The sequence below is a fragment of the Numida meleagris genome, chromosome 23 (assembly GCF_002078875.1).
Source record: "Numida meleagris isolate 19003 breed g44 Domestic line chromosome 23, NumMel1.0, whole genome shotgun sequence".
Taxonomy (NCBI): Eukaryota; Metazoa; Chordata; class Aves; order Galliformes; family Numididae; genus Numida; species Numida meleagris.
In genome coordinates, this window is record NC_034431.1 from 1,668,296 (window position 1) to 1,693,407 (window position 25,112).

The window sequence follows — 25,112 nt, forward strand, 5'->3', positions numbered from 1 at the left end:
GAAGGGAAGGGAAGGGAAGGGAAGGGAAGGGAAGGGAAGGGAAGGGAAGGGAAGAAGAGCAGCTCTGCTGTCTGTGGTAGGCCAGGCTTTTACAGTTGGTCTCTCCTGAAACAAATCTATATACTTGACTGGTTGTCTTAACTCTGCAAGTACCTGTCAGTCTTTCTGTAGCTAGAAGGCAGATGTATCTACTTAAAGCTTATAGAAACTGTAAACAGGCTGGCCAAAATTCCAGTACATTTGAGATTTCCATCTCTCTGATTTCAGTCTGCTAGACAGCAGCGCTTCCTGCACTGGCTGCAACATGCAGAAGTACTAGCAGGAAAAGAAAGGCCATCTTAGGCCACATCTCTCCAATGTCAAGGCCATTTTTTTTCTGCTCGTTTTCGGTGACACAGCTAGCATGATCGAAAAGGAAGCTACTGATAGGTTTTGACACATGCCAAGAGCCAGGGAACTCCTTGATATGCTATCTTCTGCCTTGGTTGTTTAAGGTCATTTGGCTGCTTTTCCCTAAAACTTAAAGCATGTTTTTGGATTACGACACACTACAAAGTCCCAAGAAAACTCCGTTCTCTGTGACCTGCAGGACAGTTATGTTGTCTGCGGTGACGTTCCCGTTTAGGAATCAGTATCAATAAAGCTGCACGTCACAATTTAGTTCGGTTGTCCAACATACAACAGAGCTGCACCAAGAAACCATGGAAGATTTGGGCCAAGGCTTGAGGTGGGAGGCAGTGCTGAGCAAATGGACTTTGCCAGAGCCCTGGGTGTTTCTTAAGCAGAGGATTCAGAGTAAAACATCCACCTCTCCTGATTCAGTGCAGTGCAAAAGGAGAATAGTTGCCTGTATTCACTGCTGCTCAAGTTTTGTAATTATTACTGTGCAGTCTAAAATATTTGTTAGTGTAGTTGAATCACATCCTCCGGCCCAGGGGAGGGACAGCACTGAAAAGTTCAACAGAGAATTACGGGAATGATCCAAGCTACTGATGAAAGGATTGCCAAAGGAGCTGTCACACAGGAGGATCACCTGCATCATAGATACACACACACACACACAGAGAAAGGATATATTACAAGAAAGCAACTCCTAAGGGTACATACCTCCATGCTAGGAGCGCCCTCCTGTCAGTCAGCAGTTCACCACAGCAGAGTTCCCTTTCTCCTTCGTGCTGTGTGGTTCAGGCTGATGGCAAACAGCTGCAGCTTTCCCCTGCCTGCACCGGGCTCCCTGCAGAGGCAGCCTGAACTCCTCGATTTGTGTAGGACAGAGCTCAGTGCCAGCCAGTGGTCTGCCTCACGGGAACACCAACGAGTTGATACCTCCAGTTTGTCAGTCCAAGCCGTGCACAGAACGAGACAGAAATGAGGGTGAGGTTTACTTCTGCTCTTACACAATAGATGCATTATTCCTTAAGTCAGGTGTGGTCACCCTTTTGGCTGCACGACCTAGGTGGAATTGCTGAGATAAGTGGTTCTTTGGTAGCCAAGTGCTAGTCGTGCTGCAGATACTCAGTACAGTCTCAGTTAACTTCCAGTAGCCATTGGGAAGTACTATAGCTTTTCAGAAACAAACGAGCAGGGTCCTGGATGTCAGAACTTCCAATAACAATGCCCGCTTTTGAAAGCAGAAGCGTAGCAAAAAGTTCCTCACCTTATCACTATGGAAAGGGACAGACTGCAACCTCAGCCCAGCCAAGCTGAAGCCCTCTGGTTAAATAGAATGTTCTAGATGAGGTGCCTCTATCTGGAGGTTTTGTGCCCGCTCCAGAGCCACACCAGGAGAAAGTTACAGGCCATGTTCTTTGTACCACAGTAAATCCTTGTTTGTTACTAGATGAATCAACTGCTGATGACAAATGCTGCTTGCTTCTATGCAGGTTTTTCTGTGAGAATTTCCTGTGTTCTTGCTGTAGGTGCAAAGAGTACACTTCTCTTTTGTGCAACTGGATTTAAAGGTATGTTGTATCTTGACACCATAATCCTGCTGATTCTCTATTTGTCAGTATAGTTTTTCATGGAAAAGTGGCTAAAGAAATTACTTTGTTCTGAGAGCACAGGTCAAAAAAGCCTGAAGCAAATACCAGAAGTAACCAGTGCCCGACAGAGAAACCAAGGAGACCCAGTCTGCTTGTGGGAAGGTCATATTTCAGCTCTTGTGTTTATGAATCTGCTGTCTCCACTGTTGTACTTGGCACTGCTGCCTCCTATTGTGAATGCTGCTGCAAATGCTAGACACTCTCAATGCTGTGCGTTTTCCTTTACAGCAAGATCTGCACAGCACTCTTGCAGTCAAAACTGCCCCGTGGACACTGCAGAGCTGCCTTGTGCTGGGACTCAGACAAGTGACAATTCAGATGCCACCCAGGAGATTTATCACGCGACTTGAAAGCAGCAGGATAAGGTACAGAGCCTCTTCCTTCACTGTCCTCACCCCTGGAACTCATCTTGGAACAAGGTGTTTTTTATCTTCCATAGTGTAAAAATGGCTTGTGTATGTTAGAGGAGAACTGCTGCTGCTTCTCAGTGGGTTTCCAAGACCCTATCTCATGCTCAGCAGTGATTTCTAGTTCCTGCTGAGCTTGGAGAGCTGCTTCCTACTGCAGCTTTCTTGTTCTTCTATGCCAAAGGCTGCTGGTCCCTAAATTAAAGGATTAGCTTTGGTTTTTTGGAAGTGACTGTGTTCTTCCCAGGATGCCCACATCAGTATCCTAGTTCTTCTGCTGCTCCTGCTTCACTAAGTAGAAAGGAAAGTCACCTTAATGCTAGAAGAGATTGTCCTGGGAGGAGGGGAGACAGACAGATGTAGTGTGTAGTCATCTTTAGAGGTGGAGAATGGATTAGAGCAGGTCTGCAAGCCTGATCTAACCTGCAGGGTGTTTCATCCAGCCTGATGCCTCATCCTGGAGAGTACAAGCAGCATCTGAGGAGGGCATGTATTGCTTCTCACCTTTGGCAGACTGAACTCGGTGAGTTCATGCTAGATTTCCTGCTTTAGGGTGGGCCTGTTGATAGCACATGCAGTGTCACCGTACCCCACTAGAGGGATAACTGGAAGAACTTCAGTTAGTATGTTTGAGAGCAGGAGCTGGACCTCCAAAAACAAAAAAGCCCTGCTGTATGGCACATCAGCAAAGTGAGGGAAAAAAGAGGAATAAATGAAAAATCAAAGTTGTGCCTTTTTTTTGTTATTAGCAGCTGAGGTAATACCACACCAAGTCTGAACTTCTGTTTTCCGTAGAAAATAAGGAGGCAAGGCAGGTGAGCACAGGTTAGGTCTACTTGTTTGTAGTAAAGCGAAGAGGGAGAGGTGATTCCAATGCATTGTCTGCATCTCTCTCAGTTCTTACTCATTTGCAGATTGTCAGGCAGACAGGACCTTAACTGACTTTGAATCTTGGGTGTGCCCAAGCGCACAGCTGCATTTCAAAATACACAGTGCCAGAAACCTGGCATTCAAGCCTGTCCACTCTATTGCACTTACAGCTTGGCAAACACTGCTGTTACTGATTCAGAGCTCTCCAAAAGAGGTTCTGCTTTCATAAGCCATGGAAGTTCTCAAGAAAGGCCTAGCAAATTGTAGAGTCCTGGCAGCAAGCTTACATCCTACGATGCATTTCTTAGCCATTTGCGTGCTGTGTCTCACAGCTGTTGGGTGGCTGGTGCACAAGAAATGACTCTCCTTCATTTTGAAAACGTGTCTCAGAGTTGTCTGTGATGTGCTGGAGAGCTGAGGGTGGGCTTTCCTATTGCATGCTGGTTGCATCCCATCACATCCTTTGCTCGCTGCTCATGCCTGTACCTTCCACAGGATGGAGCTGGTCACTTGTGCCAGCTTTCATGAACTCAGGAAAGCTCTGTTATGAGCACTTTTCTGGCTAAGTGCTAAAGTAGGTGGAATTGACTGGTATTACTGATATGAGGGGCAAAGCTACTTCTGATCCTTGCCGAAGTCATGTTTTGGAAGCAGGACTCTCAGTCCACAGCTTTTGAAAGAAGCATTAGAGATGAAAGGATAAGTTCCTATCCAAATTAAACAGAAATCCCTGAATAGCTTTCTGAAAAGTAGTTCCATATCTCAGCTTGGCCTTCATGGCATCATGCGGCCAAGTGAGGGCAACTTGGTGCACCTTTTACAGGTCCCGTTCTCCAAAGTCAGTGATTATTCTCCTTGCATTGCAGATGGAGAGACTGAATCACGCTGAGACAACTTGCAGGAAGAGCTGGCCCTGTGGAAGTCGTCAGCTGTACAGTACCCAGTGTTCACCAGGAGATCACACTCCTTTGCTGGAGCCGGGGGCTGCCGGTTCAGCTGGAAACCGCAGTGCTTCTGGATGACGTTTTGCTCTCCTCCCACTGAATCAGCCTTTTATTTACCCATTGGAATGCAAAGTAACAGGACACCCTGTGAGTTTTATCTCTCTCCCAATCTTTTGTATCGCTGTCTAAGTTGCCAGACCGGATTGGAAGTTTTAGCTGCAGACATGTGTGGGGTGGTTTCAGGGTTGTCTGGCAGGAATCTGGGTGGGAGGGTACTGCTGGTGAAATTTGAATTTGGGAGTCACACTGAGAACAGAATCCTTGAGACGCTGCAGTGAGGAAAACCCTTTGTCACTGACTTTGAATGTAGTCCTTCGCTGGTGTGGCTATGTGGATGGATGGTGCTTCTTTGTGGAGCTAGAATTACTAGGAACTGCCTCCACCAGAAGACGTTTGCCCTGCAGGCAGCCTGCCTTCGCTCCTGGTGTAAGCAGCTACCTTTTCTTCTTTTCCCTGCGTGGCATTTCCAGGGCTGGGAGCTGATGTGGAAGTATTCTGCCTGTTCAGATGGTGTTTGCTGCTCCAGCAGCTAATCCGTCTCCTTTGGGACTCTCCTGGGGGTAGAGCTCGCTGTGGTTTAGCTCTTGGAACTCGCGTACAATTATAACAAAGACGGACTTGTTTCTCAAAGTTTCGGTTGTACCTAAAGCAAGTAATCTCCTTCTTCCTAAAGGTATATTAAACCTCAGCTTTCTGCTCTCATGCTGCTGTCGTGGCCATACAGATACAAAGAGAGGAGGCTAGGTGGAAGAGGTGACAGCCTTTATTGAATGAACTGCTATAAGTGGGCAGAAATGGAGGCTTTGTTTGTTGCTGACTGCTACCATTGCAAGTGAGTAATTTGCTTGATCTTTCTGCTTTAATTACATCTTTCTTAATAGTGGAGATGGACTTGCTGAGCTCAGCATCCTTCAGTCAGACCAGAGAGGCACGTGGAACGTCTGCCAGTGCAAAAGCACGTGGCAGATTGCTTATTGAGAATGGTGCTTTGATGTTTTGGGTCTGTACAGTGGTCAGAAGGAGTGGGCCATCATCTACCATGGCAAGTTAGCCATTATTGCAACACAGCCACTAAGTAAATCACTGTGCTTTGGCAGCAAAGAAAAGGGAATCTTATCATTTAGAGCTCTGAACTGACTGCCTTCCAGCTATGTAATATTTTATATTCAGCACATGGATTGCTTTCTTGTTTTCCCAGCAATGATTGCATCTCCTTTTTCAAAGAGCCAACTGGGCTAATGAATTAGTTTGCAAAATGTCAGTGGCTTGAATGACAGGAAGCACTGAGCATTTGCAGCTCTGCGTGAAACCAAGAGCTGTGGATCTTTGCAGGAGACACCTTAGGCTTCAAAGAGTGGGACTGCCCTCATCAGCCACATCCCAGAGCACAGTGTTTTCTTGGCACCTGCCTGGAGGAGATTAATTGATATGCAGAAGAGGAGGATGAATTTGCAGAAACAAAGAGCAGTGGTTCAGCTCGGAGTAGCTGCTCTGTACATAAAATACGCTGCTTTACTGGGGTGTTAAATCAGATTGGAGCACCTGCAGTCAGCCAGGGAGGGAAAGGCTGTAAAAGTGGAGCGCTGGGCAGGGCTGGGCATCAGGAGAGAGCTGAGAGCAGCTCCTGACATCAGCCAGCCAGGTAGTTTCAGCAGGCTGACTAACAAAGCCACCTTTTGAAGGGGAATACCTTAAGTCTGGAAATAGTTCCTGCCCTGTGGTGCTCAGCAAGCAAATGGGATTCTGGTGGCTGATGAGGGAGCCGGGAAAGCAGTGGCTGAAGCACAGAGTTAAGTTTTTCACCCACAGAGAAAACAGCAGGATCAAAGAGCAGACATCATTTCTTTTTCCCCAGGGAGTCACCTGCAAAAGGGACAGGACACTTGCACTCTGCAGGAGACATTTTAGAGCAAGGGCAAACAAAGGTAACCCAGCACGCATCTCCCTGCGGCACTGTGAATCAGCGTGCAACTTCTGATACACCAAACTAGAGAGGTGGGAGGTGTGCATGTTCAGGTATGGAAAAAATCAGTTTCAGGGCTGGATGCAGTTGGTTTAAAGGAGGACCAGTTCAGACTTTGACTTTCTGAGGGGTGTATTGCATGATGGTATAGACTATCACGTGTAACACGGAGAAGGGAAGAACTTTGTCAAGGAAGGTGGTATTGGTGTCTTTAATGTTGAATGTAGGAAGCCTAGAAATTAGTGTAATTAGAGTCATCTTCCCAAGAAGAGGAAAACAGTGGAGTAAAACTGCATTAGGAATGCAGATTTTGGTGTTGAAAGCTTTCTTTTAGATCTGCATTAGAGCATCCTGAAAACTCAGATCTTTTCTTCTGGTCTCTCCTTCTCATCCCTGGCAGTGCTGCTTAATATGAGGCTGTACGGTCCCTGGGAGATGTTGCCCAAACCTCGCAGTGCAGAATTTGGATACAGTGCAGTTTCTGCTGCGTTGTGTGTCATTTTACATCTGTTCTCCTCTGGCTGGAGAATGGTTAGTTGAAGGGACCCTCAAAGGCCATCTGTGCTGCTACTTGAGGGAGCTGGGTGGGGGTACAGGAAGGGCTGTGCTGCTATTTGAGGGTTGTAGGTTGGGGCTCATGATAGTGGAGCTGTGCTAGTATAGAAGGGATCTTTGTGAGGTACATGGTGGACAGAAGGGCCGTGCTGCTACCGCAGGGTGAGGGGTTCTGAAGGGACAGAGAAGCTGTGCCTCTGCTGCAGGGACACGGGACGAAGGGGACGTGCTGATACTTGAAGGATGTGAGTGCGTGTACAAGGTGCACAGAGGATTTGTGCTGCTGCTTCAGGGCTCTGGGTGAGGGCTGTGGGTGGACAGAGGAGCTGTTTCACTGCTTGAAGGAATCTGGGTGGGAGTGCTGGATGGACAGAGGGTCCGTGCCGCTGCCTGTGGGATCTGGGTTGGGTGCAGGGTAGGTACGTGGGCTCACCTCTGCTTAAGGGATGCGAGTGAAGGTTCTGGATGGACAGAGGGGCTGTGTTGTTACTTGAGGGATCTAGGCTGGGTTACATGATGGACAGAGGAGACATGCTGCTACTGGAGGCATCTGGGTTGGGGTCCGTCTGTACGAGGGATCGGGGTTTGGGTACCGGATGGACAGAGGAACTCTGCTGCTATTTCGGGGCATCTGGGTGGGGGAACAGTACGGCCAGAGAGTGCCGTTACGGACGCGCTGTGCTTGGGCGAACAGCAGGCCGGTCCCTGTGGCATTCGTTTCCTACAGGATGGCTGTTGTCACCTCACGAGGCTTTGCCTCAGGACGCGTCGCGCTACCGGGGAACGCCGCCCGCTTCACCCCAACCCTGACCCGCGCGGCTCCCGGGCCGCTTCCTGCTTCCCGTCCCGCACCTGCCGGAGGGCCGGGCCGGAGGAGGGGCCGCGGACGCCGCGCCATGGCGGCCTGAGCCGGCGGCGCTGGGCATGGAGCGCGGCCCCGCGGCGCCCGCCGGCGGCATGAGGTACTCGGCGCGGCGCGAGGTGAGCGCCCGCTCTGCCGCCCTCCGCGGGGCTGTTTGCCGCAGCTGAGGGAAGGGGGGGAAGAGAGGAAGCCTGGGAGCGCCCGGCGCTTCGCGGGGCCGCGGTGGTGCGAAGTTCGTAGTGTTGAGGTTGAAGTAGCGGCGAGCCGTTGTGATTTCAGCTTCAGCTGCGCCGCAGTGACACAGGTGAGGGCGCGGAGGTGCGCTGCTGGATCCGGGATGCTGAGCAGCGGGGCTCGCTCCGCCGGCCGCAGTCGGCGTTAGGCGTGCGCTGTGGGGCTTTGCTCGTTAACCGGTGAGTTATCTGCGTGCTTGGAAGGCGAGCGAGCTGAAGCCGCAGTCCGTGCTTTTTGGGAAAGCAAAGAGTGGGTCGGGAGCAGCGTGCCCAGTGCTCTGGGGTTGTGCTCGCGGAGCTTGTTCAGTACCATGAAGCTGCTCCAGACCTTGAACTAACAGTGACCGTTGCGTTTTCTTGCTCCCCTGCTTGGCGTGGGTCCCTGGGGACAGGGCTGGTGGTTGTCACCTGGCGGCAGGTCGCTGGAGCGCTGAGGAGGAAGCTGGCCCACAGCAAGAGAAACAGGTCTCCCTGCTTCCAGCCCTGTGTGCGCGGCCCGGGGCAGGAGGAGTTGTTTCAAGTGCCACCGTAATGGGTGAGGTCCTTGTCCTCCGCTCTGGGGGACACGGTTGTGCCAAGCGCTGGTTGTTCTCCAGGAAAAGGCCATTAGGGATCCTCACGGCCTGCTGGTGTCCTGGTGTTGCTGGGATGGGATGAGAGTTGATGGCCTCATGTTGCGCCACAGAAAGTCCAGGATGTTTGGAAAAAGTTATTGTCCAAAAGAGCGGTGCTGCACTGCACAGCTGCCCAGGGAACAGGGGGGAGGGAGGGTCACCATCCCTGAGGGTGTTCCAGAGCCGTGGGGATGTGGCACTGAGGGACGTGGGCACTGGGCACGGTGGGGTGGGGTTGCGTTGGGGATCTGAGAGGTCTTTTCCAACCTGAATGATTGTATGACAGCTGTGGGTTTCATACATCTTCACATCACGGCTGGATGCTCGAGCCACCCCCATCACACTGCGGCTGAGCCGCCAGGATCAGGGACGTGCCACGTCCTTCCCCTGGGGTCTGAGCACAAGAAGAGCTGACCTGATCTGGGAGTTCTCTCCTTGCAGATGAATGCTTTGAGGAGTTTCTCTCTGGTGGTTCAACTGCTGTTGGGCTTGGTGGACCTGGAAACATGGCGGTGGAGCAAATGGGAGTGTTTTGCAATGACTTTGCTTCCTGCTGTGAGATTTACAGCCCGTGGGTGCAGTGCATGGGGAAGCTAATCCTTGTCCTTAGAAAGGTGCAGAGCTTTTCACTCAGGCAGTGCGAGAGAGGCTGCTGGGTGAGCTGCTTCTTGGGCCAGTTTTGCTGCTCTTCTTGCCAAAGGCAACGAGGGATAAGGAAGGCACAGCGAGAAAGAGGCTGAGGTTGATCGAGAGTGCGGAAGACCTTTGTTCTGTAAACAAAAAATCACTGTGTAAAACTATTGAGGGAACAGGGAGGGCGTTAGTGAGGGCCTGACTGGGGAATGTATGGGACCAAAGGTTCTCGCCTCAGGGGAGAGTACTGCGTTTCCAACCAAAGGCCGCGCAGTCTCACCTTGCAGAAGTGTGCTGTGATATCTGGGCAATGTGCTCGTGAGAGCAGCTACCACAGCGGCTGAGTAAGGGTGGATTTGCTGATAGAAGGCTTTGCTTGGTTGGAGGTTCTGGTATTTCCCCTGCTGTTGACCCCAAGTATTGAAATATCTTGGCCCAGGTCCACCTCAAGACTGGAAGAGCCAGTAAAGAGTGTGGGCGAAATGTCATGATGAGCTTAGGGTGTTTTGCTGAGGGCTGGAGCACAGCTGTTTGTTCGGCGACCTGAGGGTGTTTTTGTAGTTCAGACAGTACTCTGCACCAGGCAAGATCTAAGAGTTCTAAATAAGCTATTTACGTCTGTGGCACGCTTCTCTTCTGGGCTTTGGAAATCTGCGTGTTGCAGGGAGGAATTTCAAGACTCATCGCTATATGTCAGGCCTCTGAGGCGGCTTTAATTCCCACTTCTCCCCGAGGATTACAATCTTACGTGAAAAAAACCTGCTGCAACAGAAACACAAATAGATGTGGTCACTGCTATGAGCTGTGCGTTGCATGACACAGCTGCGGTGATAAGGCTGATGCAGGGTAGCAAGCCAAGCCCGTGCTGTCCTGTGCAAACATTAACTTAGTTTCTTCTGTAATTAACCCAAGGGAATTCAGTTTCTCTGTGACTCAGGATGGTCACAAGGCAATTGAATGCTGTAAAGACCTGTGTTTGGAATTGGTGTGTGACGGGTGTCTTTCACTATTAAACTTGTCCTCTCTGCCTGGAATTTGGAAGGTCTGGAGGATTCTGTCCTTTATTCCCTTCTTAGTTCAGATGCCGTCATTTTATAGTGCAATTGCCCTTAATAAGGAACTACTGGAGGGAAATAAAACACTGATAAAGTTTCGACAGTGCTTTTCTGCCAATATTGGGGCAACGCAGCATGAATATGCCTTAATGAAACATAGCTCTTATGTTTGCTATTTCCACGTCTTTCTTATCAAGAATTTGCGAGAAGATTATTGTCATAAGATCTCCTTCTGGAGCAGTACCGAGGTTTTCAGCAGGTGTTGGTGCAGGAGTTGGTCTCGCTGTGTAGCTGCACTTGAGCTGCGTGGGTGAAGTGAGTTGCACGCTGTGCACACGCTGTCAGTCACTTTTAGGGTTTTATTTGATGGGAAGCTAGTTGTTTGCTCATGCGCCAGCACCATAAAACTGTTTTTGTCGTGAAGTATCATCTGGAAGACTTTGGATCTTGAAAAAATAATTCTCTGTGCTCTATCTGCACAGCAACACACTAGCCTAAGGTACAGTAAACCCTTGGAAGGTCCCTACGATCTGAACTGCTCCTGTGCAATGCCCACTTCTCTTCCTCTGCCAGGCTCAAGGAATGCGGTCGGTGCTAAGGCACCGCTTGAGCAGCAACTTCCCTTTCCATACCCCCAGCAAATCTCAGTCTTGAGAAAATAAATATATTTTGAAGATCTGTAGCGAGAATAAGCTGTGGGATGTGACAGTGTCCACAGTTTGCTCAGATAGACACGTAGGGCTCTTGTACCAGCTCCAAAAGGAGGAGCTTTGCTGCAGCGAAGCAGCTGGGCGTGATTTAGTGTGTGTTATTTGGAGGCAGGCAGTCTCCCTGTGGGATCTGTGAGCCCGCTCCGCTCGTCTCCAAGGCCGGGCTGTCCCAGGTGGTGAGGCTGCCCTGCTGCCTGCAGCCGGCTCAGTTAGCTGATGGCTTTCGTTCCTCTCGCTTCCAGGACCGCACTGCTCATGTGATAATTGTTTTAGATTTTATTGAGCAGGTGTGGCTGGAAAAGGGGAGGTGAGAACTGTCTCTTGCATACGCAGGCTGGGATCTGAAGGGTGTGATTGCTTGGCAAGAGTCGGGTAATGGTCTGATGACTCTCCTTCATCTCTGGAGACCTTCCCCAGGTCCTCTCTGACTTTGTATTGCATCTCTTGGCCGTGTGCACTGGTGTCAGGTGGAGCCTTAGTGCATACCTGGAGCAGAGGGAAGGAGCGGGGCTGTGCAGAGCCGCACAGGTGCCAGCAGAGCTGGGTGATGCTGTGTTAGTCACACACCTGCTCTTCACTTCTGCGCAGATCTGTGGCAGAGAAGATGGGGCTGGATTGTGGTGGCAGTCAAAAGAAGCAGCTGAATCCCATATCTGTGTTGTGCTGGGCAAACAAATTAACTGGTGATAAGAGACAGGCGAAACTCATGGCCAAGAGCCCAGTAGTTGTGTGGGGCAGAGTCCAGTGAGGTAGGCATGGACGCCAGGTCAGAGGACATGCCTGGGAGGGGTGCAGAGCAGTGGGGGCTGTGGGTGTGTGGGCCGCGCCGAGCTGTCCTGCTGGCACTGTCAGACAAGACAAGCCTGAAACCAGCCAGTAAGGGGGATGCTAATCCCATGTTGGCCAGCCCTTTGGAAACATCCCAGAAATCCTCTTGCTGGGAAGAGACACCTCCTGGCCTTCCTGGGAGTCCCTGCTGCAGGGGGATCTCTGCTTTCCAGTAAAGCATCTCCAGTCCAGAGTCTGCCGTGGCAGTTCCCACCCTCCCCATGCGCCCGCTGGATTTCCTGCTGACAGAATTAGTCACTTCTGCATCTTCTGGTTTGTCCAGTCCGGCAGATTACGGTTGCTGTCTAAAAATATATTACGTGGCTGTTTTACTGAGGAGTGGAAAGGTTTGCTTACGCACTGGGCTTCACTCAGAGCCTGTCACTGGGGAGCTGCGTGCAGGAGACCTCCGAGCATGGTATAAATCTCTGTGCACACTCCTCTCCCGAGCTTCCTTTGTTTTGATGAGAAATCAAGGCTTTGCAGAGATGAGAGGGACATGTTGGAGGTGACGCAGGATGCTGCAGTTCCCCACACCGCAGCCCGGCGCTCTGACCACCAAACAAACAGCTCGAGGCTCACCTGCTGGTTGGTTGGGGGCTTTTTTGGTCTTTTTTCTTCCTTTTTTGTCAGTTTGGGCCGTTGCTTGCTCTTCCATATCAGGAGAAGACCAGGATAATTAAACGCTGACTTCCCGACTCTTTAGCATCCCCAAAGGATATTTTGAAGAAGCCCAGGCACGTGCTGCTGTACAAGAAGCTCCCTCTTGTCACCTGGAAGCTTTTCAGAAGTAAGCTGCGGAGAAAGCGTACTTCCCCCTGTGCCCTGGCAGTTACAGCTCAGGATAACCTCCTCCTGTGCAGAATTTGCTGCTGCCCTGGAGTCCTGCGTGCGTGTCCTGCCTCCTCAGCAGTGACACACGTCTTCCTGACCCTTTCACTCCCTTGGCACGTGACTTTCCTCCCGGGACGCTGCACAGCAGCAGCACCAGTCAGAAACCTCCGTGCCTACCAGGGAGCCCTGCAACGAGTGAGGACCGAGTGAGGAGGAGCAAGAGGAAGTAACTGAACCTGTGACTAAGGCGGGGAGAATATCAAGGAAGGTTTTCTGTTAGGGTTTAGCGCAGTCATTTCCTTGAGAGGGGTGAGAGAGTCAGACCTTGGATCACTTTGTGCTGGGGACTGTTTCTTGGGGAGTCATGGACAAGGTGAGAGCGGGACACGCGTTCACATCCTCTCTGATTTACACCTGCAGGTGCTGTTGTGGTGAAGGGAACGTTCAGTATGTGCAAGGAAAATGCGCGACAACAGTTAGCTGAAGGAGATTTAAAAAAATGATCATCTTTCTCTTGAATTTGCTACGATCTTTTGGCTCTTTCTTGCTGTTGATTCTGTCTGGTTTCTGCCTGGCTGAGGGGCATTGAGCAGCAGTGGAGAGCAGCCGTTTTTCCCCAGTGGGCAGGAGGGGTGGCAGCAAAGAGGATGTGTCGCACGCTAAGTGTGGAGCAGAGGCTGAGCTGTGCTGTTTGGACACAGATGTGTCTGGTGCTAAGGTCAAATGGGTGCTCTCTGTGCTGAGTGTGGGCAGGAAAGATTACTCAGAGGTTGGGACAGAGCCTCGTCTCAAATCTTCCTGGCATGGTCCGGTGCATTCCCGTAGTGCTTGGGGGATGCTTCAGATCCTCTGTATTGACAAGGTACTTCTCAGGCATCACTGGTGCTTGCCCAACCTGCAGTATGCAGCAGGTTTCCAAAGCATCTTCACGCGTGTCAGAGGAGGCTGGGGAACGTAACGGGGTTCGTGAGGTGTGAGCATGGGAGAGGAGAAGACCTCAAAAGAGAGGGCAGGGACAGAAACCTCTTATCTCCAGACACTGGGTGATTTCTGGCAGGTAAGAATGTCAGTGACTGCTTATGCATCTTATGCAGGAGTAGTAGTTATAGAAATCATCTCCTGATTTGCCATCTGTGTGTTTTCTCAGGGCAGTGGTACTTTGAACAGGGCGTTAGTTGCTGTCCCAGCTGTTAGAGCAGGCCTGGTTTCGTGTCGCTTCGCTGCTGCTGCAGCCCTTTAATATAATGCCTCTCGTGCAAGAAGTGCAGGATCCCTGTTTCAGGGATGAAATGCCATCTGGCTGAATTCAGCCTTCCAGGGGAATGTGTTATTGAGGCTGAGATTGAACAGTTTATGCCCAGACATTGTTACCCAGCCCACAAACAGGCACCGCGTTCCCCTCGGAGCAGGGGCAGGCCGCTCTTCATCACCAGCCCCAGGAAGCCCAGGAAGGCTGCTGCCGTGTGAACTTCATTAAAGCCCTGCAGGCTGTTCTCTTGCCACAGGCTCCTGCAGGTGTTAGAAGTGGATTAAATACTTCCCTTTTGCTAACAGCAGCAACGTACTGGAAATCCTGGAGGCCAAGTCCTGGGAAGGGTTGGCTGTACAAGCAGTCCAGCAGTGGGGAAGGGGAGATGCTAGTGAGGTTTGTGACAGGGTCCTTCCCTTTATGTTTTAGAGCTGTGCTGGAAGACTCCTGAGCAGAGGGTTTGGGGGATTTCTTTGCTTTGGGAACTGATGGGAGCCAAGTGGCAGTTTGAGTGTTCAAAGGTGGTGCATCAAACTCCAGGCAATCTTGATTCTGATAGAAGTTTCTTGATTTGAGGCATACGTCTGTATTTAAGTTCTCTTTGTGTGTCTTCTCTTATGAAGTCCAGTTGGTTTGCATTTTCAAGTCTCCTGTGTGGTCATGGAAGCTAAGCCAGCAGCAGAGCAGTGGCAGTGGGATGGTCCTTGTGGCCTTGCTTCTCATCCTGCTGGCGGTGCCTGAATGTTGGTGATAGAAACAGTCTGATACCTCGGAGATGATGCAGTTCATTGTGCTTTCTTTTTGCCAGTAATAAACAGCACAATTAAACGAAGGCTTCCTGCCCCATGCTGTAGTTCTTCGTGACTTGTTGGAGTTTGTGACATTTGTCTGTGAGCAGTTGGTGGTGTTTCTGAGCTCTGACACTGACTGAGGGCAAGCAGCATCTGACCCAGCGTCCTGTTGACCGGGACATTACCCCCTTCCAGAGCACAGCAATGCATCTGAAAGCAGAAAATCTGTGCTGGTCGGCACTTTGTGTTGTTGTGTCCTTGCTGTCAGGCAGAGCCCCGTGCTCTGCCCAGCCTTGTGGCCAGCAAGCTGCCAGGTGCCCGCTGAGGCTTGGCACGGGACAGCGGGGCTGGAGCAGTGATGTGTGCCCCCGGCTTGGGCAGCTCAGAGCTCACAGCGCTCAGAGGGATGCTCGGACCTGAGGGGCTCTGGGCTGTGCTAGCACAGAGCACGGGCAGTGCTGGAGGAGAGGACATGCTGGGCTTCCTGAGTGTGCAGCTTGGGCTGCCCTCAGTTGCCCCGTGCTAGGGGCACAAGAAATGTCCTTTCTCTGGAGGACATTTCCAAATTCCTGGTGTGTGGCTTGGCTCTCGGCTACGCCCTCCAGCTTTTGTAAGAAGAGCATGAAGTCATCCCTCCTTCTTTCTGTACGGTCAGAGCGGGCACACAGGGCAAGCTTGTCTCATCAGCAGAGTGCAGGGATGGGAGGTGGGTTGTCTCTCCCCAGCTTGCCCCGATTTGAGGATGGAACACGCTGCTCTGATTCCCTCCCCGGCTGAAGCCTGCGCTGCTGCAGGTATGTGGGCAGGGCAAGGAGCTGGGGCAAGAAAGTGAAACTCCAGGGCACCAAGGACTCGCTGACGCTGCTTCCTGCCCCGTGCTTTCATCTTGTGCGTGCAGAGCTGATGCAGGGCTGCGTGCTGTGACGGAGCCCTTCCCCTCGGTGGCCCAGCCCAGCGCAGGGCGGTGATGGCTGTGTGCTTCGGATGTCATTCCTCGCTCCTGGGTGAGACCTGCTCGTTGTTTGCCTGCACGTTTTGTCCCGAGGGGCTGGCTGGCTGCGGGCGGGGGGATTTGTTCGGTGTTCATCCTTGTGTTGTGTTGCTTCTATAAGGTATTTGTTCTGAGTGGGGGATCCAGGCAGAAATGTAGGAGTGTTGTGTCAGCCCAGCAAACACATGGTGTGGTGTGAATGTACAGGGAGGAAGTAGTTTGCCTTCTGTTTCAGGAGCAGTATTTATAGCGTGCTGTGTCCTGTGGGGTGAGGTGGCACACCTGCCACATAGCAGGTGTTTTGGAGGGCTGGTTTTCTGTCTGCGTTTTCATCTGCCGGAAGGCAGAGATCCTCGAGGTTCTGGGTTTGTGACCTGCCACGGCCGTGGGGTGTGCATGGGCCTGCCCCAGTGCTTGCTCGGGCTGATCACCTTGGGTTAGATCCAGAAGGAAGCGTCCGTTTCCATGTGGGCTGTGAGGAAGAGGCACGTGCTGGTGCTGCTGTCTGTGTGCAGGATCCTGCGGGGTCTGCCCTGCCTCGGGGTGGCTGCGGGGCCGCTGGCACTGAAGCGCGTGTTGTGCTCGGTGATGCTCGAAGGCTCTGCTCTGCCCGTGGGTGCCAGACTGCTTTGCAGTTGGAGCTCTCCAAACCAGGCTTGGGGAACGATCTTTCCATTGTCCTGCCCTCTCTCCCCTCCTAGGACATGAACAACCTGGATGAAGGGGTGGAGTTCCTCCCTGCCATGAACTCCAAGAAGATGGAGAAGCGTGGCCCGAAGCGAAGGGTAGTTGCGGCCATTCTGATCCTTGCTTTCCTGCTCATCTCCCTTGTCACTGGCCTCCTGGTTTGGCACTTCAAATGTGAGTGTGATGTTAAGATAACACGGGGTGGTGGCATGCCCTGGGAGCGTAACCCTGCTACTGTGGATTTGAAAGAGCTTCATTACCAAGTGTTGCTCACACGGGACCTTTCTGCTAAGTGCAGTAGCAGCCAGAGGCTCCAGAAAGCAGGGAGCCCTTTTCTCCCCCCCCATCTCTGGAGATCAGCTGTGCCACAGTCCCTGCCCTGACTGCCTTTCCCTGTGAAACCTTCCAGACAGGAACGCTCCCGTGCAGAAAGTCTACAACGGCCACCTGCGAGTTCTGAACTGGGAATTCATTGATGCTTACGAGAACTCCAGTTCGCCAGACTTTGTCATGCTGGCTAAGAAGGTGAAGAGCACGGTAAGTATCTTCTTGGATCCTTACTGTGGACTTTTTATTTTTTATTTTTGTTCTGTGGCCACGGAGATCCTACTTGTAGCTTTCTCACTTCTCTCAACTCTTCCTGCTCATCACGAGTCGCGTGACTCACTTTTAAGAGGATCTTGGTGTCACAGCTCCAGCCCATTGCCTCGGTGTCTCCCTGCCCTGTGGCCCAGTGTACCATGTGGGGTTGCCAAGGCAAATCCCAGGACCAGCAGGTTACCCAGGTCTGGCGTTTAGGGTCAGAGAGGAAAAGCAGCTCTACAGCTGAGCAGGCTTTGGGGCTGGGGACTGAGGCAAGAGCTGGCTGCAGGAGTCTGGACACTTGTCTCTGTCTTTCATCTCTCCTTCTTCCACTCTTTGGCCCCTGCAGATTCCTGCACTCCGGGGATGCTGGGCTCGTGTCTTGGTTTTCCTCAAGAGGCTTGAAGCTTGGTCTGTCTTTGTCCTTTCCACCCTCCTCACTTTAAGATGTGCTGAACGTTCTTCTTTAAACTCCTTTTAGATTGAAGATATCTACAGGAGTCATCCAGATATTGGCCCTTACCATAAGGAGACAGTAATAACTGCATTCAGGTGAGTGTTAGGAGATGCTGTATGAGCCGAGATGGGAGTGTAGGAAAGCAGTTCTGGGGTGTCACGTTGGCCATAGACCCTCTTTGCTGAGCTGCTGTTGGTGGAGGCACCTCAGTAGTCATCCCAAGTGAGGTTGTAAAGGTTGGACAGTGAAAAGCAACAGTCAAAAGCCTTGTGCTGAGCCAGAATATTGTTTTCTGCCAGTCTGTCTCATCATGTGCTGAGGGAGATGTCTTGGGAGAATTGCATATGGTGCAGTAAGCCCTATAAACCACAGCAGCTGGTGTCTGGCAGCCTGGAAAGGGTCTTCACAGACTGACTGGGGCCTTTGCTGGGCTTTAGTTTGCTCAGCTTGTTATGGAGACTATCCCTTTGCTATGGTCATCCTCCAGCAGCAGCTTATCGCTTGACTGGCCCCCTCTTCTGATACATGAACCCTCCCATGTCTGTCCTTGCCCTCACCCCATAATCACCCTCCCTCACAGCGAAGGCAGTGTCATTGCCTACTACTGGTCAGAGTTCCTCGTCCCCAAGTACCGCGAGGAGAAGCTCGACAGGGCCATGGCAGACAAGCAGAGCTTGATCCAGAGGCTGAACCCACGGCTGCGAAACCCCACGCTGAAGGTGGAGTCCATCGTCGCTTTCCGTGAGTGCTGGGTCTCTGTGTGGGACTGGGGAGGAAAGGGGAGGCTCCACCTCATTTGGGTGCCCTTGGCTGCAAGGGCTGCTTGAAGGGTGGGTGAGTGCAAGCCACATTAGTGCAGACCCTAGAGAGCTCTTCAGCTTTGTGTGCAGGGATTTTTCACAGCTCAGAGGGTGACAGCACCTCTGTTTCTTCCTGCAGCTGCTGACCCCAGCATCGCACAGTCCGCTCGGGACAGTAAGTACAGTTCTTCAGTCTCAGTGGTAATGGCCTCAGTGCATCCCCAGGTGTCTGCAGGGTGGTGGTTTCCCTTTTGGGGTGAAGAAGGGCCTGAATGGGGGTGCTTTGTCTGTGAGGCAGATCTCTGTGTGCTGCTTGGAGCTGCTCTGGAGTTGGCCAAACTTGCTGTTATCTGGGAGTGGTGGGTGGCCTGGTCTGTCCTTCTGCAGGGAAGGCAAAAGCCCAACACATCTGCTGTCCTCCTTATACCCTGCACCCACAAGAAAGATCTCTCCTCCTCCTTGTTTGTCCTGATAACTCTCCCCTGTTCTCCTGGGCAGATAGCTGCCTTTTTGCCCTCCACGCCAAGGAAGGGGAGATCACCACTTTCACCACGCCAGGGTTCCCCAACAGCCCGTACCCCAACAATGCACGCTGCTACTGGACACTGAGGGCAGATGCCAACTCCATCATCAGCCTGACCTTCAAGACACTGGACCTGGAGCAGTGCACAGATAACAGTGACTACATCAAGGTGTACGACTCTCTGAGCCCTGTGGAGCCCCACGCTTTAGTGAGGTGAGTGTCCCTGGGGTTTGGCGTTCCTCCTCCATGGGGTGGGGAGAGAGGGGTTCATGTTAGCTCTGCATTGGGTTTGTGTGTGGCACCGAGTCCTGGTGGGAGGTGACAGGCTGATACTGAGCTGCACAGAAGTCCTGCTGGTAGTGGAGCTCATGTCCCTGCTCAGAGGTGCTCTGTGCTACTTGTGGCCCGCTATGCAGCTAAATGATTTTGTTCCTTCCTTTGTAGGCTCTGTGGGAACTATGCCCCTTCATACAACCTGACCTTCCTGTCCTCCCAGAACGTTATGCTCGTCACGTTGATTACCAACAAGGAGGGGAGATTCCCTGGCTTTAAGGCTGAGTTCTTCCAGCTCCCAAAGACTAAAGGTGAGGGTAGACCTTGGCCCAGTTTTCCCCACCTCTCCCTACTGCAAGCAGCTGAAAAGGGAAGTGCAGCTGTGGCTGTAGTCAGTTCGCCAGGGATTTTTCCAGGGCTGGGAGACCTGGAAGCAAGGTCCCATCTTGGCTCTTGGAGCTTGCATTGCCCACAGCTCTTGGCTGCTGTAATGTTGTCCCCTGAGGAGGGGAAGATAAGAATTACGTTGGGTTGGACATGCAGATGAATGTACGCAGGATGTACCTAATTGATCTCCTGAGGTCTCTCCAAGCCTTGGAGCAGGAGCTGCTTTCACCCAGAGATTAACTTAAACGTGTTAAGGGCTGATGCATCTCCCTCCTTTCCTGCCTCAGCCAGTACCCACCTACGTCTTGGGAAAGCCACGTCTCTTGGAATCTCTAACCTGTTTTCTTCTTCCTGCTTATCTTCCAGTGTGCGGTGGGACTCTGAGAGGAGAGAGCGGCACTTTCACCACTCCCTATTACCCAGCACACTACCCACCAGCCTTGGACTGTGTCTGGAACATAGAGGTAAGACAGATTCTCCTCTTGGCCTTAAATACTCTGTCAAATAGACCTGCCTATGTGGAACAGACTGCAAATGAGCTCACAGCAGGCACTGCCTAGAGGCTTAGGGTCTGAGGTGGCTAGAAGAGGTTTTAGGACTAATGTCAAAGGCAGAAGAGGCTGAGGGAGGCCTGGACTCTGTGCAGTGTTTACTGTAGACCCCAGTAGCTGTAACTTTGCACAGAGCCTTTGATTTTGGGCTTTGGGACAGACCTGCCACTTGCTGGTAAAACTGCTGGCAAGGCCAATCTTTTTCCCTGGGGAGTGGACACAGTTGACAAAGGTCTGGCTTCATCCTTCTTCTGTGTGCTGCTTTAATGTGAGATCCCAGGGTCAGCAAGCCAAGTGACTGTCTAAATGACAAAGTGAGCAGTAGTGGCTTTTGGGGAAGGCATTCCTTTTTCTGCTTGACTTCTTTCCTTTTTCAGTTATCTTCTATCCTTACCCCAAACACAAACGTTTTCCCATGTAACTTATTTCCATATTTAGTGCTTCAGAAAAAAAAGTATGCCACTGACTCTTTCCTTTTGCAGGTTCCTTCTAAAAAGAATGTGAAGGTGCGTTTCAACATGTTCTTTGTGCTGGAGCCTGGGGTCCCAGTCAGCTCCTGCACCAAGGACTACGTGCAGATCAACAGCATGAGGTAGGTGTCGGGCAGTCTGTCTGACTGTGGCTTTGGCCCTTCAAGTGAGGAGGCTGAGTTCAGTGATGTGGCATTCTGTGCTTTCCTTAAACTTGCTGTGGGAGCAAGGCTGCTGGTGCTCTTTGGGATTTGATGAGGCAGGGTAGTACTTGGGTCTGACCTTGGAGCTGAATGGCCAGTGGTGAAAGCAGAGCCACACTCTTGGTTCTGGACATCAAAGGGTTTGTTGCATACTGCAAATGGAAAAAAATGACAAAGAGGCCGAGGAGCATCACATTCCATGCATTGCATGCAGAAAGGCAGGTCCGTGCAGAAACATCCAGTGTGATTTTGCTTGAATGAGTACTTCTCCGTTGTTAGGGTGATTGCATCTCCTTCTCTGATGCATTTACTTTTACATTTATTGTTAACTCTTGCACAACCTAATGGAAGCTGGACTGAAAACACAGCATGGTACTACATAGAGGAAGCAAGCAGTGTTGTTTCACAACATTTTGGGAAAGAGAGCTGACCCTTCTTTGAAGAGAGAGGGTTTCAAAATCACAGTCTGTATCTGTGGCCCCGGCTAGTTCCTGCTGTGCTCCCTGTGAAGGAGTTTCCTACTGACCCATCCTGTGGCTTTAGAGGCTGCAGTCAGCTTGCCATCAGGGATCTGGGTGAACTTGTGCCCGATTGTCTCCAAGGTCACAGTTTGGTGTTATTTGCAGCTGCCCCAACCTTCTGCCAACTACAGCAAAATTCAGCAGCAAAATTCAGCTCTTGTGTGTGGGCACTGAGGTCCAGCAACTCATGCTAGGTTCAGACCTGCTCTGTTTCCTGCCCCCTTGGCTATCTGCCTGTGTGAAGTCACCCTTTGTGGTGATGGGGAAATCAGGGATGTGAGCAGGGCTCCTCAGTGCTGATCCATAGCACTCCACGGATCTTCATTTTCTCCCCGGTCAGGTACTGCGGGGAGCGTTCCCAGTTTGTGGTGGCCAGTAGCAGCAACAAGATAGCAGTCCAGTTCCACTCAGACCGTTCCTACACAGACACTGGCTTCTCTGCAGAGTACCTGTCCTACGACTCCAGCGATCGTGAGTTGAAGCCTGGAGGCTGCGGGTGGGAGCCGGAGGTCGGCTGCGGGCTGGATAACTGGAGCCTCTCCCTCTTCTTACACCCGTGCTGCCCTGTAAATTGGGAAGCACGCTTTTCTGGGGGATAGGAGCATGTCTTATTTCCCTGCAGATCTCCTCGTATTCCTCTGTTCTGAGGAAAAGCTGGTTTTTACGTTGGATGCTGGAAGGGGGAAACCCAGAGCGCTGGGAAGTACCGCAGAGAGGGCAGCTGCAGGGCTCACAGGGCTCACGTTTTGTTTCTCCTCTCTCCCAGCCTGCCCTGGCAAGTTTGCCTGCAACACCGGCCGCTGCATTGAGAGAAGCATGCGCTGCGACGGGTGGCAGGACTGCGTCGATGGCAGCGATGAGCGATCCTGCAGTAAGTCTGCCCTTCCCCCCCCCTCTCCCTTGGCCTTTTGTGGAGGGGGGCCTGCCACAGGGTGCCTGAGCAGGGCTTGTTCTGGCAGTGAGATCAGTGCTGAGGCCTGCTCTGCTGGTATCATGGGATGAGTTCGGCTACAGAGTACATGCGGAACACCTTCTTTACGCAGAAGCTTTTCCTCTTGCGTTCACAGAGCTATTTTATAGGTAGAGTTATTGTTCGGGGTCTGAAGTTAATTAGAAAGGATGAGATTCCCTGCTTTGGGATCTTGTTCTCAGGCACGGGGCTGTTTTCTGAAGGAGAAATGTGCTGCTGGCACAGCTGCCATGCGGGGCCACCCCCATGGCCTGGGCATCTCAGGTGCTTTCCCACTGTTTGCAGCAATGCCTTTCATTCAGGTGTTGCCTCTGGCTGTCCTGCTCCAGTGACTGGGGTAATGTGAGCATCCGCCCTGCCTGCCTAAGACGTCGCAGCTCTCCAAATAGTTTTGTTTCTGGAGCAGTAGAAATACCATGTGATAGGTCAAGAGCGTGTACGTTTATGTACTTGTGCCTGGTCACAAGCTGTTGCGATGTTTTCTGGTGCTCTTGTTCCTGTGTGCTTGAGTTCCCACTTGGGAGCCGCCCAGATTTTCCTGTGATGGCAGATGTGCACCTGGTGACTCCGTGGGTCCCTTTGCAGGTCTGTCCCCTGATTTCTCTCTGTCCTTTTTCAGCCTGTACCGACCAGCAGTTCAGGTGCCAGAACGGCTGGTGCAAGCCCAAGTTCTGGCTCTGTGACAACGTGAACGACTGCGGTGACAACAGCGATGAGTTGCAGTGCAGTGAGTAACTTGTGCTGTGGGCAGGAAGGGCTGAGGGGTTGGAAAAGGTGAAGGGGTGGTGGAAGCTCTGGTGTTTGTTGTTGCTGCAGAGGCTTTACCTGTGTTAGGGGAGAGGGAAATGGACGCAGCCATGCAGGTTTTGCTGGGGCCGTCTGTGCTCTGCTGTTTCTCAGGAGCTGCTCTCTCCCCAGGCTGTGGAAACAACACCTTCAAGTGCAACAATGGGAAGTGCATCCCCGACACACGGACGTGTGACGGCAAGGACGACTGCGGAGATGGGAGCGACGAGGGCTCCTGCAGCAAAGGTGAGGATGGGCTGTGGTGGGGCCTCCCTTGAAATGCAGCCTCTTGTGGATGTACTCGTGGCTGGGCAGCCTGGAGCGCGTTTCTGCCCGCGGTGGCAATGTCCTGGGGCAGGCAGAAGTGGGGAGGGGCTCCTGAACAGCGTGATTTCCCCAGCACTGGGACTAACCCTTCTCCCTTTGGCCTTCCCACAGCAGCCCAGTCAACAGTTCCCTGCAAGGATTACACGTACAAGTGCCGCAGCGGGCTCTGCATCAGCAAGCAGAACCCAGAGTGTGATGGGGAGCGGGACTGCGAAGACAATTCTGATGAGGACAACTGCAGTGAGTACCCCAGCAGAGGGAGTACATGGGGTTCTGGGCTGGGCCCCTTAAACCAACAGGTATGGGAGAGAGAGCCCCCAGGCAATGCTGCAGCAGCTTGGATCTGGAAATAGCTGTGTTCTTTAGCAATATGCCAAGTGCCTGCGTTGTCCAAGATGCTTAGAGAGAGTTTACACAGGCAGTACAACGGTTTGTCTGTACATTTACTGCCTTGGCCAGTGAATGTTGTAGCAGATTTGGTTTTGTTCTCCTAAGCTGATATCATCAGCCACCCCTGGGGTAGGAGGGGGCACTTGTGCTGTCCTGGAGGAGGGAGGAGGGGGTGGTGAGCAGGAGCTGGAATATCTCAGTGCCCCTTCTCTTTCCCTGCTCCAGACTGCGGGACCCGCTCCTTCATTAGGAAGTCACGGATCGTCGGTGGGCAGAACTCGGAGGTGGGAGAGTGGCCGTGGCAGGTCAGCCTCCACGCCAAGAGCCAGGGCCACATCTGCGGGGCCTCGCTCATCTCGGAGACCTGGCTGGTGTCAGCGGCACATTGCTTCGTGCAGATGCAAGGCATCAGGTAGGGGGGAGCCGGGGGAACTTCGTGCAGCAGGGAGACAGATCTCGGGGCTGCCTGGTTTAGCACCATCAGAGACAGCTGGATTTTGGGGAGAATCTTGTACGAAGTGGAAGCAGACAGCTGAAATGCGCTGTTTACTTGGTGAGGTGTCACATCAGAGCCACGTGCACTTGCAGACACTGCAGTGTTTTTTACGTGGTGGGATTCGGGGTAACGGGTTGCCCAGACGGTTGCACTTCCCTTTTCAGGCACTTGCTTGTCTGAATAAGGAAAAAGATTTGTAGAGGCACTTGTCAGGGAAACTTTTGAAGAGAGCAGGCACAGTTTGTGAGCTGGGATGGCTGCTGGCTCTCACACTGCCTGTACCCTGTGACTCCTGCAGGTACTCAGATGCCAGCCTGTGGACAGCCTACCTGGGCCTGACCTACCAAAACAAACTCAGCGATGCCAACGTGCAAAAGAAGCAAATCAGGCGCATTATCTCCCACTCCGGCTTCAACGACTTCACCTACGACAATGATATTGCTGTGTTGGAGCTGCAGAGCCCCGTCACCTTCTCCTCTGTTGTCCAGCCCATCTGCCTGCCCGATTCCACCCACAGCTTCCCCGTGGGCAAGGACCTGTGGGTGACCGGATGGGGAGCGACCGTGGAAGGAGGTGAGCACTGGCAGCGGGTACGGGGCAGCGTACGGCAGCTGTAGGGAGCACAGAGGTGGCCAGTCACAACTGAAGTGACTTAGCTTGCTGTGAGACTGGAATCGGATGGGGTTTCCTTGGGAGTGCGCAGAGCTGAGCTCCCAGAGCTCAAAGGAAAACTGTGTTAGGAAAAGGCGGTCATTGCGGTGGGGACTTAGCTGACAATTAATTAAATTAGTCATTTGTTCAGAGCCTGAGGCCTGAATGAAGAGTACGGGTACGAGACTGTGCAGGGGAGGGGACTGCTGCTGGAAAGGGCTTCGTGCTGATGCTGTTCCCGCTCCTTGCAGGCAGTGGCTCCACCATCTTGCAGAAAGCAGAAATCCGCTTGATCAACCAGACCGTGTGCAACCAGCTGCTGAGCAACCAGCTGACGCCGCGCATGATGTGCGTGGGGATCCTGACCGGCGGCGTGGACGCGTGCCAGGTAGGGAAG

At 52.2% G+C, this 25,112-nt stretch overlaps 1 protein-coding gene and 1 long non-coding RNA gene across 15 annotated transcripts in view; one reads left to right on the plus strand and one right to left on the minus strand.

Annotated features, from left to right (window-relative positions):
* Positions 1 to 1,890, minus strand: part of LOC110387744 — a 20,079-nt gene extending 18,189 nt beyond the window's left edge. For both annotated transcript variants that reach the window (XR_002432675.1, XR_002432674.1), the window contains exon 1: positions 1,108 to 1,890. This is a non-coding gene — a long non-coding RNA (uncharacterized LOC110387744). The remainder of the gene's footprint in view (positions 1 to 1,107) is intronic.
* The window catches only part of ST14 (suppression of tumorigenicity 14), a 28,224-nt gene that overhangs the window by 1,262 nt on the left and 1,850 nt on the right, over positions 1 to 25,112 (plus strand). The window contains exons 2-23 of one of the 13 annotated variants that reach the window (XM_021376261.1): positions 1,884 to 1,961; positions 2,271 to 2,407; positions 4,186 to 4,410; positions 4,997 to 5,155; positions 6,179 to 6,248; positions 16,343 to 16,502; positions 16,738 to 16,865; positions 17,392 to 17,462; positions 17,948 to 18,108; positions 18,307 to 18,342; positions 18,666 to 18,903; positions 19,135 to 19,274; positions 19,717 to 19,814; positions 20,384 to 20,493; positions 21,436 to 21,566; positions 21,862 to 21,966; positions 22,685 to 22,792; positions 22,984 to 23,097; positions 23,290 to 23,418; positions 23,794 to 23,980; positions 24,363 to 24,637; positions 24,967 to 25,103. In XM_021376261.1, coding sequence (XP_021231936.1) covers positions 5,094 to 5,155; positions 6,179 to 6,248; positions 16,343 to 16,502; positions 16,738 to 16,865; positions 17,392 to 17,462; positions 17,948 to 18,108; positions 18,307 to 18,342; positions 18,666 to 18,903; positions 19,135 to 19,274; positions 19,717 to 19,814; positions 20,384 to 20,493; positions 21,436 to 21,566; positions 21,862 to 21,966; positions 22,685 to 22,792; positions 22,984 to 23,097; positions 23,290 to 23,418; positions 23,794 to 23,980; positions 24,363 to 24,637; positions 24,967 to 25,103 — 2,460 coding nt within the window. In that variant the 5' untranslated portion in view covers positions 1,884 to 1,961; positions 2,271 to 2,407; positions 4,186 to 4,410; positions 4,997 to 5,093. The other 12 variants (XM_021376262.1, XM_021376263.1, XM_021376266.1 and 9 more) reach the window with 12 other exon arrangements.